At 42.7% G+C, this 20872-nt stretch overlaps 1 protein-coding gene across 1 annotated transcript in view; it reads left to right on the top strand.

Moving 5' to 3' along the window:
• Positions 1–1301: 1301 nt before the first annotated feature.
• Positions 1302–20872, top strand: part of LOC112113611 (arylsulfatase H-like) — a 32133-nt gene continuing 12562 nt past the window's right edge. Inside the window, exons 1-8 of the mRNA XM_029910920.1 lie at positions 1302–1324; positions 2136–2270; positions 3842–3963; positions 4184–4306; positions 5764–6187; positions 7986–8122; positions 10785–10919; positions 19817–19979. Coding sequence (XP_029766780.1) covers positions 1302–1324; positions 2136–2270; positions 3842–3963; positions 4184–4306; positions 5764–6187; positions 7986–8122; positions 10785–10919; positions 19817–19979 — 1262 coding nt within the window. The remainder of the gene's footprint in view (positions 1325–2135; positions 2271–3841; positions 3964–4183; positions 4307–5763; positions 6188–7985; positions 8123–10784; positions 10920–19816; positions 19980–20872) is intronic.

Here is a 20872-nt window from a genome sequence, read left to right as displayed (position 1 = left end):
TGCCCTGGCCTTCATAGGGCCAGCTGAGTCTGTTTGGGGCATGGCCCCAGCTGCAGCCACTTCCCCCAATCAGCTCAGCCTATAAGCTGCTTTCTCCAGCCCCAGCCCCCTCTGGACCGGAGTGGGGTTACCACCTCGCTACACACCTCCTCCCTCAAGCTCCCCACCCCTGGGGGGGGAAGGGGAGACTTATGGCCTGGGGTCCCCGAAGTTGGCCCTCCAGGCTTGCACATTTTCGCTCCGCAGCCTCCCAGCCGTGGGCCATCTCCCGGGTACACGCCTCTGCCTGCCGGCGGGCCCGCTCTGCTGCCTCGAGTCGTGCCCGTAGATCCGGGTCCCCCAGGCCCTCTTCCCTCAGGGTCTGGGTCCCCTTGGTCATCTGTCCCACAACCACCTGGGTCCATTTTGTTCCTTGGACATGGCCCACTTGGTCCCCAGCCTCTTGCTGGGCCCACTCCATCTGGGTCTCTCTCTCCGTGTCTGGCGTGGCGATGGTCTGGGTCCCAGCCTCTTGTGGTGTCCCCTCCATCCCAGTCACTGCCTCGGTCACGTTTGGTCCCTCCGGACCTACAGGCACCTCTTCTTGTTGCCCCTCAGTCCCTCTGAGGGGGCAATGCCTCTTTAGATGGCCCGGTTCCTGGCAGCCCCAGCAGGCTTCTCGCCTCTGGGCTGCCCGGGGCTTCTTATTGTCCCTTTGGGGTCTGTCCCCTTACCAGGACTGACGTGGACCTCTTGTGTTGGGCCTGGGCATATCCTCCACACATGGCCCGACCGCCCACAGGCCCAACAAGTCAGCCACCGCCTGGGTTGCTTCACCCAGCGAGCCGTTCTTGGGATCTCCGCTCGTCCCTGCTGGGGTTGCGGCGCCCGGCCCCTATCCCAATAGGGACAGTCCCGTGCCACATGCCCCGCCCGTTTGCAGGCGTAGCAAGTCCTGCGCCCCTTCACAGGCCTCCTGGCCTTGGCGCGCCACTTCGCGTCCTGCCAGCGGCTCCTCCAACACTCCTGCCGGAGGAGTTGGACTAGGGTCCGCTGCTCCCTCGCTAGCTGGGCCATCTGTCGATGGAGGGCCCGTTGCACCTCCCATCGTTCCTCCTGGGTCTCCCGGATTCCCTTCAGGACATCAGCCCCCTTCCTTGGGGACGCTGACACCGGGACCCACCCAGGGACAATACCTGGGGTCTCTCCATAATATACCCTGGTGTATACGGGATCCATTGTCCCGTTCCTCAGTTTCTCCACCGTATCAGGCAATAGTCCTGCTGTCCTGCCTTGCCCCTTGTGTCAGGGGTGGACCGCTTATGCCTACATTCTCCACCAAACTGTAACGGTACAGACTCACCCCTGCGGCGCCTCCTGCTGGTCGTCCAGGGAATTAGCTCTCCAGCCCCAGCCCCCTCTGGACCGGAGCGGGGTTACCACCCCGCTACACGGCTCAAAATTGATGCCCATTTAAAACTACTGTCTTGGTCTTGTAAGACCTGGAGGGGAAGAACCATCCTCCCTCAGGTCAAGGAACAAAAGTGGAGTCACTGAACAGCAACTGCAACCTTAATTTTACAGTTACCCCTGGAGCTGGTGCACTGTTTTTTTTTGCAGAAGGAGGGCCCAGTGGATTTGTGTAGTAATGGATCCAGCAGAAAAGTCCTTCTCTCCCACCCCAGACCCAACCTGCCTCCATACCACCTCCAAATCCTAGCGTTGTGGCTCAAGGGAACCCTACCAGAAATATGTTCATGATATGCTGGGGTCCACACCTCTGACCACATTCTTTGTATTTTCCTACCCTAATACAGTGAATGAAACTGCAGTGGTTCTACTGTGTGAAGATCTCTACGTGAAGAACTGCACACAAGAAGCTATTAGCAACATGCAACAAGAAGTTTTATTAATTCTACAAAACCCACAGAATATTCTATATATTCATGAGCACCACCTTCTGGAACCTTAGATAACTATTTACATATATACACACATAGATATCTCATAACATTGCGCTTACGGGGTGTGGGAAGCATTTACAATCAATCAGAACCATTGAGGAACCACCTCAGTCTGCACTTACTTTAAAATGAGTCAGAAAGTTACAAATGTCTCCATTAAATAAATCTTTTCTTTTAATTCTTGAATTTCAGGAGCTGGCTAGCCATTTTGCTGGTTTCATGCCTAAGGACGTATGCATCAAGTACCTCTAAACCCAATATTTTACTGATGATGGCTGATGATCTTGGTTTGGGGGATGTAGGCTGCTATGGCAATGATACACTAAGGTAAGGTCACATTGTCATGGTCACTGTGGCATGGATTGAGGAGCTGAAATCCATCAAAATGTCCCCATAATTTTCATGTTGGTGTGTAGTGTTGTCCTCTCGCCTGGTGGAAATACAGAGTCAAGAAAAAGGGTAGGCATACTTGAGTCAACCGGTATTCCACCATCTCATTATACATGAAAAGTGCTCTTCATTTTCCTTTGGAGTGTCCTAATGATAGCACAGTAGGCTGTGGCTTACAATAGGTATGAGAACAGGTTCAAAACTACTTAATATTAGAAAAATAACGTATTAATTAAAGTAACCCTGGGCTTACTTATTTAGGTAGCTGCCTGTCATCTTAGGTGATCAGTTTAAATATGTTCTTTTCAGTGTACAGTATATAGAAAATAAATGGGCAACAGTAAATATTATGTTGCAAGGGACTTTCTTGGGATGGTTGTTGATTCATTTGCCCAGACAGACACGCATGCGCACATGTGCGTGCATGTACTCCAAGGTTACATTTGAAATTGGGATTTGACACCAAATGTCAGTTCCAACCAGCACAGGTTTAAATGTAATATGTGCATGGAATTATGTCTCCATGTCCATGATATAGTTATCCCAAGATTGACTTATCCATTTTTATTTAGACATATTAATACTGTGTGTGAGAGAGAGAGAGAGCATAAAGAAAGTTCTTGGATGAAAGAGAAATTTCTTATTATAGTCATTATTATGTGTATTCTGGGTATTTTACACCTTCCTTTCTCCAGCTTTGGCAGCTGCCAAAGAGTTGATGCTGGACCTGATGTGGAATTTGTCTGTTTCAGTATGTCAAATCTTATGTTTCTCCAAAGGCTGGTGAAAATGTATGTTCACTTTAATAAGACAGGCTAACTTTCTGATAGGCACAGTACACGCAGCTATTGTTTTTCTCTTTGGAGAGTTTTCCAATACATGGTAATCATTTTAATTGCAGAATTGAGATGTTTTTTAAAAGGAAAATATAATTTAAAAGTGTAAAAATTGTTTCTGAAGTACTGAGTGGCAGGCACAAGAGACAATTGGATTGTTTGTTTTTTAAAGATTTAACTGTACTATGTGTTTGCAATCTCAGTCATATACAATATATAAAAAGCTTTAAATCAACAAAATGTTACTCAAGTCACGTACTACAAAGTGATAAAACAGAAAAGGACCATTCTCTTATCTTCACTTTTATTTCTGCAGTGAGAATGCAAAACATAGTGGTTCCCTTTCTGCAGACAGGAGAAATAAATCCCTGTATTGTCATATATCCATATCTGGTTCCATATGCCAATACAGTATATGCTTTCTTCATCTGGGATGTACTCTTTGGTTCTTGTTTTTCTTTATTGCACCTTATTTATCCAGTGTAACTGATTTTTTTATTTTAATCAATACCACTTGGGAGAGGTAATGGTAATAGGACTAATATAAACATTTTCTCACTATTTAGTTGTATATAAGGCCGACAATTTGTAGATTCATCCATGATGGTCTTGAATATGCTGCTTTATTTTGTGTGTGTCTCAAATTTGATCATAGTTCATTTTTCTTTTTAGGACCCCTAATATTGATCAGCTGGCAAAGGAAGGAGTGAAACTTACTCAGCACATTGCTGCGGCTCCACTTTGCACGCCAAGCAGAGCTGCTTTCCTGACTGGCAGATACCCTATCAGATCAGGTTGGACCTCTCTTTAATGGTTCACTGCTGTCTAAACAGTACAATTTTCTATTGCAATTCCTTTAAATAGATCTTGATTAAATAGACCTTGTGTCCAGTTCTATGGTTTTTTGACAGCATATCATTGCATTTTGGTTTTAAATAAAACATGACCTTCCATTCATCGAAGAGAACAATAGGAAAAGAAACAAGTAATTTATTATTTTGTATTATGCTTTAGGAATGGGATCCAGCACTAAACAGCGCATTCTTTATTGGACTGGTGGCTCAGGAGGGCTCCCTACAAATGAAACAACTTTTGCCAGAATACTGCAGCAGCAAGGTTATACGACAGCACTTATAGGTACAGTATGTAGAAATTAGCTAGACTACAGTTTCCAATCTATAAAACTTCTTAAGCACTGTAATATTTTGAAATATAGCCCATTTGTTTACAAAAACCATAATTTACATATCTGATAAGCCCAAAATGAGTAAATATGGATGTACAAAGTAAACTGAAAGCAGTTCAGAAAAAAGGATGTGAATTCAGTACATAATGTTTTAGGAAACACCCACAAAATAAGCATTGACTTATGAGAGCAGGTGCTTGCCAGACACTACAATAGTCTTAAACAATTACAGCTCAGTCACTCACCTGCTGGGTGAACTTGCTATGTTTGTGCATCCTGTATATTACCAGAGCCAAGTCTCTTACCAGGACCTTCATGAGCTGTACCTATATTAGGTGAGGCACAAAGTGGGAAGATACTCATTGACTTCAGTGGTGGATCAGGCCCCACACAGAGGGCAAAAATCCCACTGAAGTCACTAGGAATTGTGCCTGAGTAAGAATAGCAGGATTTGTCCTTTAAACAGCACTTTTTTTTTCAAAAAAATATTGTTCTAAAAAGTGAAAGACACTTATTGTGTTTAAGCATACTGGGGGTGAAAATTAACCTTTTTATAGATGGCCAGCACAGGCCTCTACACCATTTCAGTTTTGCTTAGCTCTTAGTTTGTGGGTTTAAGAGGGACTTAGTAATATATAGGTCTTGTGCTAGCCCTCTTCAAAGGGATGAACATGACTAGGGATAGTGCAGACTGGTTCTCATGTTATACTGTAAAACACAACCAACAGCAGCTAGTAGTACTCAGAGGTCCTTTACCAGTCTTGTAGCCACTGACACCATAGTTGTAGGCTCTTCTATAACTATGCACTCTTCTGTGTCAAGATATATTCTTCTTGTGCTATAATATAACTTAATTATGGTCTGTGTAAATAACAATTATTAGTATGCTGTAAGTTATACATTCTGTAGAATTAGAACACCATATTTTGGGGATCATTTTAAAATAAATTTAGCCAAATAAAGTTGAATTGCGGGCTGAGCATGTGTAGATCCTGTTACAGAGGACTTCCCTCCCAGGAGTGGATGTCACACTAAACATATAGGCTATCTGATGTACTTACCATCAGCTCCTTCTTGGATCCCAAAGGATCCTTCTTTAGAGTAAGGGCTAACTTACAATTTAAGTATCAAAAAAAATTCCATTCTTGATCTCATTCAGTATGTCTCTCCCCTCATCTGGGCTTTCATCCTAACTGGAATTCTGTTAGTTGAGTTAGATGAGGGTAAATTGGTTTTTCTATTTATTATGTGTTTCCACATATAAATTTAACCTCTTTCATCCCTGACCTAGACTCGGCTGATCTGTTTTATATTTTCATTTAGGAGGAGAGCCAAACTTTTGGGAATATAGGCAGGGGCACCCAGTGTCAATGATATATGATTTTAAATCTTTCATTTATATTTTCAGGAAAGTGGCATCAGGGTATGAACTGTGAATCCCACAGTGATCACTGCCATCACCCTTTAAACCATGGCTTTGACTATTTTTATGGCATGCCTTTTACCCTTGTGAATGAATGCCAAAGTACAGAAAATCGTCAGCTCAACGCATTGGTGCAAGCTAAATATTGGCTTTACAGTCAGATAATTGCCCTTACAGTGCTCACACTTTTGATTGGAAAACTGACCGGCTTATTCTTGGTAAAATGGAAAGCAATCATCTGCTTTGCCCTGTGTGGTTTCCTGTTTTTCATCTCCTGGTTCTCCAGTTATGGATTTGTAAAGTATTGGAACTGTATCCTGCTGAGAAACCATGACATTAGTGAACAACCAATGAAGCTAGAAAAAGCCACTTCCAATGTACTTAAGGAGGCTGTTTCATTTATTGAACGGTAACCAATAAATATCATATTATCCTTTAATGTTTCTTAACTATATTGTTACTGTAAATGTCTCTAATAGTACAAGTCACCATTGGGTTAGGCAGCTAATGTGCTAAGACAACTGACTGGTCAGCATGATGGTATTGTTTCATCGATTCCTTGTGTTCCCCTGGCTGACTGGCTCCACCTCTTGCCTCTAATACTTAAACTGTGAGCTCCTTGGGGGCAGGGACCAACTCTTTGTTCTGTTTTTACACCGCCCTGCACAATGGGGTCTTGGTCCATGACTGGGGCTCTTAGATAGACAGTACCACAAATAACAACAACAATTTTAGCTTGATGTCTGTAGGTTAACATCCCTCAAGAAAATAGTCCATAGGCTGAACAGTTTATCAAAAGCAATACTGGATTTTCCAACTGTATTAGTTCCTTGTAATAGACAAAGCTCTTAATTCTCACCTTGCAAGTATTCATGTGTGAAATCTGAGCTAACCCACAGTGAATGAGTATCCTTTCCACCAGTGCACAGGGCTTTTGCAGTAAAAATGGCAAAATTCTCCACTCTGTGCAACACCTTGACCATGCTCAACCCCCCAAACAGAAATCCCTTTCTCTGTTACAGAGAAAACATCAACCTTTGGGCTGGGAGTTTATATGTTCCTGCTAATACAAAGAGATATTGTTTATAAATGAAATTTATTGTGTGTGAAAAATGTCCCATTCCTGTGTTACCGAAATATCAGGTCCACCTAGCTGAGAGCCAATAACAGCCAGACAGGGATAAGGAGGAGTTGCTTTATTCTGCAGAAGAAAGGAGAGCTTTGCACCTTGGTACAAAAACTCTGTCTTACACACATTTTACAGATCCTTTATACACATTCAGACAAAGGTCCTTGCAGTGTTAACACTTGATTGGTGGTGGTCAGACCCGTGCTTTTGCTATCTGGTCAGTGAAAACCGGCTTGGGACCAGCTCCAACTACCTTAAGGCCTTGAAGGGAAAACAGTTGAAAAGTTCAGGCTACTGTGTACTTGAAGTGTCTGCTTCCCCCTAATGGCCACTCGTTGACATAAAGGCTGCTCTGTTAAGGGGAGGGGATCACTAGTAACTTTCACACCTGCATGCACCTGGAATTTGTTTTTCTTCAATTTTGCATGTCTGAAACCTCACAAGCATAGTTGTGTAAGATTCCATCTGCATCTAACCTAGAACCAGAAAAAAAGCTCCATCCTGCTTCGAACCCAACCCAGGATCTGAACCACTAAGGTAGATCTTTTCCCACAAGAAGCCCAAAACTCAAAGAAGGTTGAATCTAAAATTCTTGTTTTAGCCCCTCTCTAAGAAGAACGGTTAACTGGAGTTGACCACAAAAACTATGTCTATACTCCGAGCTAGAGGCATGATTCTTCTGCTCATATACATATAGTCACATGAGCTCTCATAGAGCGATCGCACGTATCAATACAGTGTAGCCACGGCAGCATGGGGAGCAGCAACAGAGGTACAGTTTCAAGTGGATTTGTACTTGGCACGGCTCAGCCGTGCTTCTACTGCTGCTGCCTGTGCTACCGTATCTACACTTCTATTTATACTCATACTAGCTTGATGAGAGGTAATGCAAGTATGTGTACAAAACCAGGGAAATCACACCCCTAGCTCGCAGTGCAGACATAGCCTAACGTGTCACTGAATAAACACCGAGCAATATATTTCAAGGCCATTTGTTTTTGGGGGCAGGGGGATTGTTTTTCAACTAAAACTCTCTTTTTCTGAGACAGTGACAATTTATTTTTTGTTTTGTTTTTAGAAACAAGCATGGCCCATTCCTCCTCTTTGTTTCCTTTTTACATGTCCACACACCCCTCATCACCACGGAGAAGTTTCTTGGGAAGAGTAGACATGGTTTATATGGAGATAATGTAGAGGAGATGGACTGGATGGTGGGTAAGTGGTCTTTTTTTGAATGAGACTGACTTTATTTATTTAAATTTGTCTAAAAAAAAATTAAAAGGCATGGTAGGTACCCGATATAATTTACAATAACAAATAGATTTAAACTGCCTGAAACAGGTCTCTACAATATACGGATGTGCCCAAGGACCAGCACCCTGTTACACTGCCCCTTGCTTTAAACATACAATGTCATTCTTAGGAAGCAAATACAAGCAGTTGTTTTGGAGTAACTCTCTTTTTTAATTAAAAAACTCTATTCTGTGCAGTGCTGTGATAGTATAATGTAATCAAATTGTAGAATACAAACACTTTATTACATCTGGCCTCAAAGAATGCTTTTAACATACATTTAATTCAGTATGGTTCAAACATGACAGTTGTCAGTGTGAAGTTGAACGTGCACAGTGTACTCAGTTCCCTGTGGTTTATTTCTTGTTGCGCATATCTGTCTTGGGTACCTGTATGGCTGTCATCACCTTAGTATCTGAGCACCTCTCTCAGTCTTTAATGTATTTATCCCACAACATCCCTGTGAGATAGGGAATTGTAATCTAATGGCTAGGGCGCTGGATTGGGACTCAGTGACTTGGGTACCATTCCCGTCTCTGCTGCTAGCCTTCAGCAAATCACTTTCCCCTCCCTGTGCCTCAGTTTACCCATCTGTCAAATGGGATTAATGACGCTAACTGCAAGAAGCCTTGATATCTACAGATGAAAAGTGCTATATTAGACCTAGGTATTAATAATTATTATTATAATTATTATCACAGTTTTACAGCTGGGGAACTGTAAATAATCCAGTTAAATAATTGGATTATAATCCTAAATAATCAAGGTCACAGAGGAAGTTTGTGGAGGAGCATAGACTAGGTTAGCGCCCTAACCCCTAGACCATCCTTCCTTTTGATGCACTTCAGCTGTTGCTCCTTCATCTGTAGCCACAGGAGGCACCTATTGCCAGTGAGTTTCCTAAATACTGGGCTAAAAGTTATGAGATCAGACCTGCTCCCCAGCTTTTTGCAAAAACAGCATAGGTGCCTATCTCAGATCCTAGCGAGTGCTCCCTGCTGGCCATCCAGTAGGACTGCCGTGAGGAGAGTCCAAGCCTCTGTGTTCTGGATCCACATGGTGTTAAGCTTCTGGAGCCTCAGCAAGCTGCTGCACTGTTCCTCCTTTGGCCAGGGCACTGACTCTCAGTCTGCTACCCCTTCTTGGAAATGGGCCCTAGGACAGGTGGGCTGAAGAGCTCCCTCAGGACCAGCACTTCCCCCTGAGATACCCCTCTTACTTAAACACACCTCTCCTAAAACTCCACCCCAAAGGTGTGAAGCTTCTGAAACTCTCTCAGGGGAAGGCAGTTGTGGTGAAGCATCCAATATACACACACATGCTATGTACAGTCTAAAACCTTTATGCTCTTCTATACTTAGTTGTACAAAGCACAGGATAGTACAGAGCATTTAAAACAATAAACACTAAACCCATATTTAATTCCCTTATCATGCCAGGGCATGCTTTGAGCTGGTATCTGAGTCCCTGTTATGGTCCAGAGCTCTTGAGGCTACCTAGGTTCAGGACAGTGGGCAGTGCCTGCCCTCCCAATGGGGCTGTTACTTACTATGTGACACCTCTCCCTCTCCTGGCCAGGAGAAAATGGACTGCTGCCCTGAGCAGACCAACTTCAGCCCTTTTTTAAAACCAGTCTTTTGTCCAAAGGGAATAAATTTCCAGCAATTGGATTCTTAAGAGTCAACTGCTCTCTACTGTTATTCTTATGCCACCAGCTTTTGGAATGTTCAACCCAACATGGAGACAGACAGACCATAGAAAAGGCAAATGTTTGAACATTGAAAGTGGAGTTTGCAGCCTGACACAGATACTAGGGTTCATAATCTTACACAGAATTCATAAATTGTACAGACATATTCCCAAATCATCACAGTGCCTAATCCCATGAGAGAGTTTGCAGCTCAGAATTCCAAGCAGAGGGAGGTGCCTCCCTGCAGCCCCGACTTAAGTGCCCAACTTGCCAAGAGGGGCAGGGTTTAAAACACCCCTCTTACCTTGGTATCTCCCATTGACTAGTTTAGGAGGGGAACCGCTAGCATACTGGGCTTTTGTGGTTCCCATTCTGAGGTGCCCTCTCTTCCCATTCATTGTCTATGGAGCTTAGGTGCCCAACTCAGATATGATCAGGGCCGGCGCTTCCACTAGGTGACCCTAGGCGGTTGCCTAGGGCAGCAGGATTTGCAGGATGGCATTTTGCCATCCTCGGCAGAAATTTGGCGGCGGGGGGTCCTTCCGCTCCGAGTCTTTGGCGGAAATTCGGTGCGGGTCCTTCACTCACTCCGGGACCCGCCGCCGAAGTGCACCGAAGATGCGGAGCAGAAGGACCCGCGCCGCCGAATGCTCAGAGGAGGAGCGCTGCCGCCTAGGGCTGCAAAAACCCTGGCGCCGCTCCTGGATGTGATGAATCCCAGTGATTTTCTACATGCCTAAAAGTTAGGTGTGGTGACCCTCAGCATCACCACACCTAAGTTCCTTTGAGGATCTAACCCCCACTGACTTCACTGGACTTTGGATCAGGTCCTTAATGACACATTTGTAACTCTGTTTCTCAGTACTTAATAGCACTATTTTTCTTTATTTATAGGCAGAATTCTGGATGCTATTGACAAAGAAGGCTTGAAGAATAACACATTCACTTATTTCACATCTGACCATGGAGGACACTTGGAGGCTCAAAAACAAAATACCCAATTAGGTGGTTGGAATGGAATATACAAAGGTGAGAACGCTGTAGACTATCTGTCTGTGGGACTTTATTTTAAGAAAGAAGATGCTATAAATAGGTCCAGGTTGAATATATTTATAAAGTTATATTCTGCTTTATCATGGAGCTCAGAAAGGCAACTAAAACCCAGATAGTTTCCAATCTCCAGACTCACCAGCATCTATACTTATATAACAATACTGTGATATCTGAGCACCAGTCTTTAATGTATTTATCTGCAAGACCCCTATTAGTTAGGGAAGTACTGTCATCCCCACATATGGATGGGGAACTAAGGCACAGAGAGGCTAGTGTGCCTGCTGACATAGGAAGTCTTGGCAGAGCAAGGATTTAAATCCCTATCTCCAAAGCCGTGGGGTAGTGCCCTAACCACTGGACCATCCTTCCTCTCTTCCATACCAATAATTCTATACCAATAAATGCAACTGGATAATGGCATGGAACGTACATTTATAAAATTTGCAGATGACACCAAGCTGGGAGGGGTTGCAAGTGCTTAGAATTCACAATGATCTTGACAAATTAGAGAATTGATCTGAAATCAACAAGATTAAATTCAATTAATACATGTAAAAAGTACTTCACTGAGGAAGGAAAAATTAAATGCACAAATACAAAATGGGCAGTAATTGGCTAGTACTGCTGAAGAGGATCTGTGGGTTATAGAGTAGTGCTTCTCAAGCAGGGGTACATGTACCCCTGGGGATAGTCAGAGGTCTTCCAGGGGGTGTTCAACTTATCTAGATCAGTGTTTCTCAACCTGGGGTTGCAGTCATCAGGGAGGGGTCATGGGATGGGTTTGGGTCACAAGTGCAGGGCTGGCATTGTGGTTGGCAAGCAGGGAAATTGCTCGGGGACCCACACCACAGGAAGCCACACAAAGCTAAATTACATGCTTCAGCCCTGGGACATGGGACCCGGGCTTCAGACAAGGCTCACTAGTGAAAAACAGGCTCAAGTATTTTACTGAAGTGTAAGTACAGTATTCATATTCCAATTGATTTATTTTATAATGATATGGCAAAAGTGAGAAAGTAAGCAATTTTTCAGTAATAGTGTGCTGTGACACTTTTGTATTTTTATGTCTGATTTTGTAAGCAAGTAGTTTTTAAGTGAGATGAAACTTTGGGTATACAAAACAATTCAGACTCTGATAGCTCCCTGCTATTCCTCTTGCTGCCTCCATGCCACATCTTAACCATATGTGTTTAGCAAATAGTTGGGGGCGCTATGAAAACCTTGTGGGACTACAGTAAACCCAAATTGTCATCCCTAGAATGTAAATGCTAATTCAGGGGTCGGCAACCTCTGGCACACGGCTTGCCAGGGTAAGCACCCTGGTGGGCCGGGCCAGTTTGTTTTCCTGCCGTGTTGGCAGGTTCGGTCGATCGTGGCTCCCATTGGCTGCGGTTCGCCGTCCCAGGCCAATGGGGGCGGCGGCAAGCCACGGCCAGCACATCCCTCACCCGCGTCGCTTCCCGCCGCCCCCATTGGCCTGGAGCGGTGAACCGCGGCCAGTGGGAGCCGCAATCGGCCGACGCGGCAGGTAAAAAACTGGCCCAGCCCACCAGGGTGGTGAGACGCGTGCAAGAGGTTGCCGACCCCTGTGCTAATTTATACCAGTAATCACTATGCAAGGGAATGACAAAGAAAGCATTTGACAAAGTCCAGGACTGTAAACCATTGAGTTCTTCCCGCTATGGGTGCCATTACCTCTGGGTACATTGCCTCTACTGGGGCAGTCATGGGTGTCACTTTATTGAGTGCTTGAAAATCAATTGTCAGTCTTCAAGTTTTCCCATTTGCTTTTAAAGCAGGCCAAATAGCCGAATTGTTCATGCTTTGCTGTTCTACTATGACTCACTGGTCTGAGTCCCTGTATTGTTATAAGTAAACTAGTTTCTACTTCTTTAGGGTATTTGTACTGTTTTTGAGGTGGGGGGATCAGGTCTGGAAATAAGGACCTCCTCTCCAATTTTTCCACACCCAATTTGCTAGTAGCCCAAACTTCCTTATGTTATTGGGCTGTTTCTCATATCTCTGCAGGCCATTTGGTCCATTTTATACTTTCAGCAGCTTTAAGGGCAGCTAGCCAGTATCCTGCTTCAATAATAACTGGCTGCCATAAGGTATTTGGGTGGTCTGGGGGAATTTCCCACAATGCTTTATTTACTAGATCAACTATACTAATTGGAAATCTTTCAATATATCCATTCCTACAATACCATTACCATCTAAATTGATTAAACCACATTGCCCCATTCTCTGTTTCACTCCCACCCAAAATTGAATTAAAGGACTAATTATCTCTCCCAATTATCACTTGACTCTCCCTTCTTTGCTGTCATTTCTGATGTTATGTTTATATTGCACACTCAGCCAGGTAATATACCTGAGTCCTAAGTTCCCTTATGTAATTCACAGACTATGGCAGAGACCAGGCTGCTACCCTAGGTCCTACCCTCCTGCCTATTCCTGGATTCCTGGTTGTGTCAATCATACCATTCGACTACTTTTGCTTGTGTCAATCATCGTCTTTCTCTCAACCACTCCTGGCTGGCTCACTGATTTATTACCCCAAGGGTTTTCTCTCTGCTAGGGTGGTCTCAGTAATACCTAGAGGAACCAGCACATCTGTCTAATAAATGACTGACACAAGCAGTATATCTCTAAAACAAGTAATCCTTTATTAACACAACAATACCCATCAATAGGCTAAGACGGGGTAGTCAATAGGCAAAACATGGTCCAAATCCAGACTGCCAGAGGCTTTTGACCGGACTGCGGGGCGCACTAGGGCTAGGGGCTTCAGCCCCTGTGGGAGGTGCCGGGGCTCAGAGCTTCTCCCCTGTGGGGCACGCAGGGCCTCAGGGCTTCTGCCCTACAGGAGGCCCCGAGATTCCTGCAGGTTTGAAAATATTTACCAGAGCTCTACTCCAGTGGGCTCTGGTTGAACTTAAGTCCTGTGTGGGACTGTCAGTGGGAGCCCTGCTGCCCAGGACTGACAGCCTATTAGCTCCTGGAGCCACAGTTAAAGTCACCTCCTCCCATCCCCCCGCGAAATGGTGCCCCTGGGTCACGGACTTTGCAGTTAAAATGTTCACAATTCCACCTAAGCTGCTGAGGGGTGCACATTTCTTGTCTGTCTTGGAGAAACCACCTCTGAGTGGCAGCAAGGGAAAAAGTAGCCAGTCAGGGCTGCTGCAGGAAGCCCCTCAGCCCTCTCTGCCCCTGCCCCTCAGCAGGCACCAATCTTGTAGGAGACAGGAAGGAGAAGAAAGAATTCAGTGGCTGGTAGCAGCTCTGCTCTTACCTTCCATCTACTCCTGTGATAAGAGGAAGGCTCTTGTGCCTCTCCCTCGCCAGTGTATGGGGTGTGAAGAGCCTCAGGAACTGCAGGTGGAGCAAAGGTAGGCCTACCTCTGGCATTTTTGACATTTAAACATGGAGCCATTAAACATGGCAACAAAAAAAAGGAAAGTTGACATTGAAAACCATTCATTTAAAGAAGAATGGACAGACGCTTACTGTTTTATTTTGCCACAACATCCAAAGGATCAACCAGTATGTTTAATTTGTACAGAGACTGTGTCTGTTGTTAAAAGTGGGAACATTGAATGGCACTACAAATGAAGCATGTGGATTTTGACCACAAATATCCACTGGGCTCCCATTTAAGATCGGACAAGATCACTTTATTAAAGGATGCATATTTTCAGAGCACCAATATTATTTCAAAGTGCTCAGGAAAAGGCAACTGAAACTTCACTGAGCTGTGTGTGGGTAATAGCAAGACACAGGAAGGCTTTTACAAATGCAGACATTATTAAGCAGTGTATGGTTACTACAGCTGAAACCCTTTTTGAGGGGAAGAAACACATTGATGCCCTCAGACAACAGCCACTGTCAGACACAACAGCTATTAGAAGCAATGAGATGATGGCACAAGACATTGTCAAGCAGTTGTGTGAGAAACTGAAAACTGGAAAATTTTCCATGGCACTGGACGAATCCTGTGATATCAGGCACACAGCACAGCTAGCACTGTATGTCTTGGTTTTTTTGATGGAGAGAAATTTGTGGCGGATTTGCTGTCCTTTATACCACATAACAATCACACAACAAGTGAGGATTTGTTCAAATTGTTTTGCCTAATGAAGGTTTTGATGTGACGTAGATTATATCCATTACAACAGATGGCTCTCCTGCCATGATCAGTACTCACTGAATGCTTGTGAAACGTCTGCAAGATCTGAACCCCAATTTGATTTCCTATCACTGTATATTCACCTAACCACACTTTGTGCAAAGCTTAGTAACGAATATGCTAATGCAATGTCAATGGTGATTAAATTTTTCAACTTCCTTTAGTCCAAGTCATCACTGCCACACATACTGTTCAAAAGCTTTCTTTGAGAAGTATCTGCTGATTGCGATGACCTGTTCATAATGACATCCTCTGGCTGAGCAGAGGGCAAATACTAAGAAGGCTGTGGGAAATTTGAGTTCATGTGGAAGAATATCTACCTAACATTCCAGGGAAAGAGGCAGAAGAGCAACATGCATTTTTGAGGGATGGCACAAGCATGAGCTTCCTGTCCTTCCTTGTTTATTTGACAGGACACATTTCAACTTAAAGCCATGGGGCAAAACTGCAATGTAGTGGATCTCCACAGTTGTGTCACTTCATTTCAAAACAAATTGAGTCTCTTCAAAAGTTATTTGGAAACTGGAAAGATGATGTATTTCCTGAGGCTGCTAAGCTGCCGGAACACTGCAGACGTGAATGAGATGGCATCATCTCTAGACAGGCTTCTTCAAACCAGCCAGAAGAGGTTCCAAGAATTATGAAAATGTTAAAGGCATCTTCCTGTTTGTAAAGAACCCATTTGTGGTACAAGGAAATGGCACTTGGTTGGATCAAGCCAAAACATCCTTTCCAGATGTTGGAAAAAGCAGAACTACAAGTGGAGCTTTCTGATTTACAAGCAGAGGAAGTGCTTAAGGTGCAGCACACCTATATCTGAAACTTTCTGAACAATCCTTGCACTGGAGTCCACGTATCCACACTTGAGGAAGGTGGCATTTCGCATTTTGACTATATGATGCATTTTGAGAATGCTGGCTCAACATACATGTGTGAGTCATCATTCTCAACAATGAACGACTTTAAATCGTGTAATCACTCCTTTCTGACTAATAATCATCTGTGCAATTGCCTCTGTCTTGTCTTGACTGAACTCACTACTAACTTCAAGGCCCTTGTGCATCAGAGGACCCGTCACTTTTCCCACTGATGGTGAGTAGTACTTTGTAGTGCCGTAGAAAATTACATTTTCAGTAGTGATACTACAGTTTTAACAGGTACTTCACAGTAATTATTCATGATTCTTTTGCTTAATGCAGGTATAGGTGGGTGTATTTATTATTGGAAAGACTTGAATCATAAAAGCTAGAGTTCATATGTACTAAGTGTTAGTTTCTTTCAAACTTTGATACTTAAAATAAATGAACCACAAAAGGCTTGAAAGTTTCAAATATGTTTATCCATAAACATATATGCCGACAAAACACATTCAAAACTTAAACAGTTGTCTAAAAGTGTTTTAATGCTAATATTTGCATCTATTTGATTTTATTTATGTACTTTCTCAAAGTCTCAGGTGTATTTATTGCGTCGTTCTTGGAGGTTATTTTTAGGTTATACAGTGGTTTGATTTTATTTTTCATTTAATGCACTACAAATATAAGCAATAGGCCCTGGGTACATTACACAGCATTGTATGTGTTTGTTGAACAGGGGCACTTGTGGTGTGACCTTGACTATACCTTGATCAAGAAATGTGGACCTTTACAAAAAATAATTGACTATCCCTGGGCTAAGAGCACCCTGAACTGCAGTAACATACAGTTAGAAGTGATGCTGAAGTGGCAGCACCCCTCTTCTGATAGACTGTCTTCCCTGGGTCGTCAACAGCGAACTTTCTAACAATCTCTAGACATCTTCTGAATCAAGTTTAATCTCCCTCTCAGGTCTTTCTCTCTGGTCTCTGCCTCTCATCGGTCTCTGGGTCTCTCTCTCCCTCTGCTTTCTCTCATCTGCTCTCTGTTCTTTCTTCTCCGTCTCTGTCACACATACATTTACACTTCTCCTTTCTGCTTTTCTCCTGCTCCTTCTCCTCACATACACTGACCCTCACTGTCTGATACTTACTTTCTCTCTAAAAAGAACGAAGAGTACTTGTGGCACCTTAGGGACTAACAAATTTATTTGAGCATAAGCTTTCGTGGGCTAAAGCCCACTTCATCAGATGCATGCAGTGGAAAATACAGTAGGAAGATATATAGATATAGAGAGAGAACATGAAAAATGGGTGTTGCCATACCAACTCTAATGAGTCTAATTGATTAAGGTGGGCTATTATCAGCAGGAGAGAAAACTTTTATAGTGATAATCAGGGTGGCCCATTTCAAACAGTTGATAAGAAGGTGTGAGTAACAGTAGGGGGGAAATAAACATGGAGACATCATTTTTAGTTTGTGTAATGACTCATGCACTCTCAGTCTTTATTCAAGCCTAATTTAATGGTGTCCAGTTTGCAAATTAATACTAGTTCTGCAGTTTCTCGTTGGAGTCTGTTTTTGAAGTTTTTTTTGTAGAATAATTGAAACTTTTAGGTCTGTAATTGAGTGACCAGGGAGGATGAAGTGTTCTTCGACTGGTTTTTGAATGTTATAATTCTTGACGTCTGATTTGTGTCCAACATAGTATCTAATGCACCCAACCTTCTGACCAACAGCCTCACCACTATTTGTTATTTTTCCCGACAATTCTTGCTTCTTTACCGTCAGCTAATGGTGGGATGATATCTTAGTGATGTGCTTGCCTAACACAAAATAGCAGCAAGTTTTCAAAATGGAGTAACTCTAGTTCTCTGCCATCAGAATGGTCTAGGTTTACTTGGTCCTGCCTCAGTGCAGGAGGCTGGACTTGATGACCACTCAAGGACCCTTCTAGCCCTACATTTCTATGATTCTATGTACATAAAGATACCATTTGGCGAGCTTTCACAACTGACAGTCTGGTTCATGGTGTTGTTTTCTCACCACGTTATTACAAGAAAGATACAGCAGAAACAGAAGGGGTTCAGAGAGAGACAATGACTAGAAGAATGGAGAGATTTCTGTATAAGAAAAAAAAATGAAGAAATTAGGGCCATTACGTTTAAAAAATGAGTCATACGGGACATAGTATAGATAGAAAAATAATAAATGGTTGGGAGAATATACATTGGGTGTTCCTATTTATCCTCTCTCATAACAGAACTACAATGGAACATCCAATGAAACTGAAAGACAACAAATTGAAAGCAGATTAAAAGACAACGTTTTTAGCCCAATGCATAAGCAAGCTGTGGAACTCATTGTCATCATTCTAAGTCATCATTATGGCTAAGAGCTTTGTATAGTTAAAAAAAAAAAGGATAAAACACTTTTATGTACAAGGAGAAATCTACTATTACATTAGATAGGATTTTTTTAAAATTAGAACAGATATGAATCCTAATGGTTCAGAGCACAATCAAAGACAATTCTGCTATGGGCAGGTTATTCCATCATTGTTCACTAAAAGGTTCTTATACCTTCCTGTCAACTTGTCAAGCATAAAATTTTGGCCACTGTCATCAGCCCACTGGTTTACTGGCTAAACTAGCATGTTAACCTTGGTTTCACATGTCTGTTTCCTGTGATACTTTTCATAAGTGTCTGTCTGGCTCGCCACATGGTGGCAGGCGTAAAAGAGCAGAGCTAAGGTTATTTGGGTACCTGAACTCCATATTTTCATACTTTACGTTTGTTTTTTTAACTTAACTTTGAATTTCCTGAGTACCAGGGTTTTGGTTTTAAACTACATTGTTTTATTAAGGTCCTCCGCTGCAGTTATTTAATACATATTTATAATTTTCTGTGTAGCTCAACAGTGTTTTTTTCCTCTCTGGGAATTATTTAGCATTCTCTTTGGTTTTCACTTTGAAATGCCATTCAAAGTAGTGAATATTTTGAGTTAAAAGAGAGCCAGTTCATTGTGATGCCTGGGGATCGGGGTGGAATTGAGAGATGATTAGAAGAAGAGACAGAGAGCTCAAAGAGAGGCCATACAGACTACATTCAAGGGCATCGCAACAGGACTGTAGATAGCGTCACAGAGTCTCCTTTGCTGCAGAATATTTATAGAGTCCCCTTTGGAGCTCTGCAATACTTCATATTCCTACATAGCACACTTCCTTCTAGAATTGTCTCAGAGCATCCCTGCAGTTGTAGATTAGTTTGTGGAGTGTTTGAAGACTGTCAACTATCTCCCAGAGTCTCCTTCTGCGTCTATGAACCATTTTGCTATGCTCCCTCTACTTCTGGTTGGAACTGCCTGATGAGCCCTTTTTATCCCACGGTTGCTTTCCTGAGAGTCATACGGGATTTCAATCTCTCTTCCATTGACTTTGTGTTTGTTCTGTCAGATCTTGGCAATCAAGGAGCCCTCTACTGCGGTTAATTTATATTTAAATCACAAAATTCCACATTAATGTTGCAGATCTGAATTTTGTTTATTTTGGAAGTTTTAAGAATAAAACTGTCCCTCATGCCTCACAACCATGAATTGCCCTAGAAGCCATAGGAGAAAATGTCCTAATATAAAGATGGTAGTAATATTCAGCTGGGAAGTTAGCACTGCCTTTAACCTTGGCTTTCCTTGCTCTCCTAGATTTAGTGAGTTTTATTTTCATTTAAAGAGTGTTTGAATATTGTATTCTAATCTGTAAATTCACAACAACTTGAGTCCCTGTCCCTGTCCTAATGACTCATCACTTGTGGTGCCATTTCTCTTACAACAGGTGGAAAAGGCATGGGAGGCTGGGAAGGAGGGATCCGTGTGCCAGGGATATTTAGATGGCCGGGAGTATTGCCTGCGGATACAGTTATTAATGAACCTACAAGTCTTATGGACATTTACCACACAGTGGCTCACCTGGCTGCAGGGATAATGCCTCAGGACAGGTATAGAGTCTGTTTCATAAACCATATTTGCTCCATTTCAGTTGAAATGAAAAGATTGATATTGCGCATCCTGATATACAGTTGTTTGTTTTTAAAGGGACATTGTCAGGTTAAAAGTCATACAGTTTTAAAAAACAAATGTCCTTATCTTTCCTCCTGCTTAGCTCTACCTATTCAGTATGATTTTAAGGAAAACACAAAGAAGACTGGTTTACTTCTCAATATAAAAATAGGATTAATTATAGTTAAATTCTGTTTTCTTTCATAAACAAACAATAGAAACAAATTTATATGTGTAATTCCCTGGGATGATTCTGGTTTTCTTTAAAAAAAAAAGCCTCTTGTATTAGAGGTGCATAGGAATTTGGGAGGCAGTAATGATTTGTTAGAGCATAAAGCGAAGGACTGGGAGCCTGGACACCTGGGTCCTATTTCTGGCTTTGTCGCTAATTCAATGTGTGACTGACAGTGGGCCAGCCACTTAAACCAAAATTATAAAACATTGGTACTTAGTTAGGCTCCTAAATTCATATTTAATCATCTACATGTGACCTGATGTTTCAGGAGTTCTGAATGCCAGCAGTTCCCATTGACTTCAGCCTTAGTCACCAAAGTTTGAAAGAATGGTCTTCCCAGTGGCTACAGTTTATGCTTTTGTCAAATGATCAAGCTAACATACATCACCATGGTGATTTTTTTTAATGTACTTGTGTTGTGAGACCCTTGGAGCAAAGGTGCTGTGGAGGTGTGAGCTATTAAGTCTTTGTTCCACTGACCCAATTAGAGCTGGCTGAAATTTTTCAGACAAATAGTGTATTTGATGAAAAATGCACTTTTGATTGACCTGAAATGATTTGTGAACATGACATGAATAGTTTCAGCCATTAATAAAA

The sequence above is a fragment of the Terrapene carolina genome, unplaced genomic scaffold (assembly GCF_002925995.2).
Source record: "Terrapene carolina triunguis isolate 2854851 unplaced genomic scaffold, T_m_triunguis-2.0 Scaffold23, whole genome shotgun sequence".
NCBI lineage: Eukaryota > Metazoa > Chordata > Testudines > Emydidae > Terrapene > Terrapene triunguis.
Note: the sequence above shows the minus strand (reverse complement) of the source record. Positions and strands in the feature narration are given on the sequence as shown.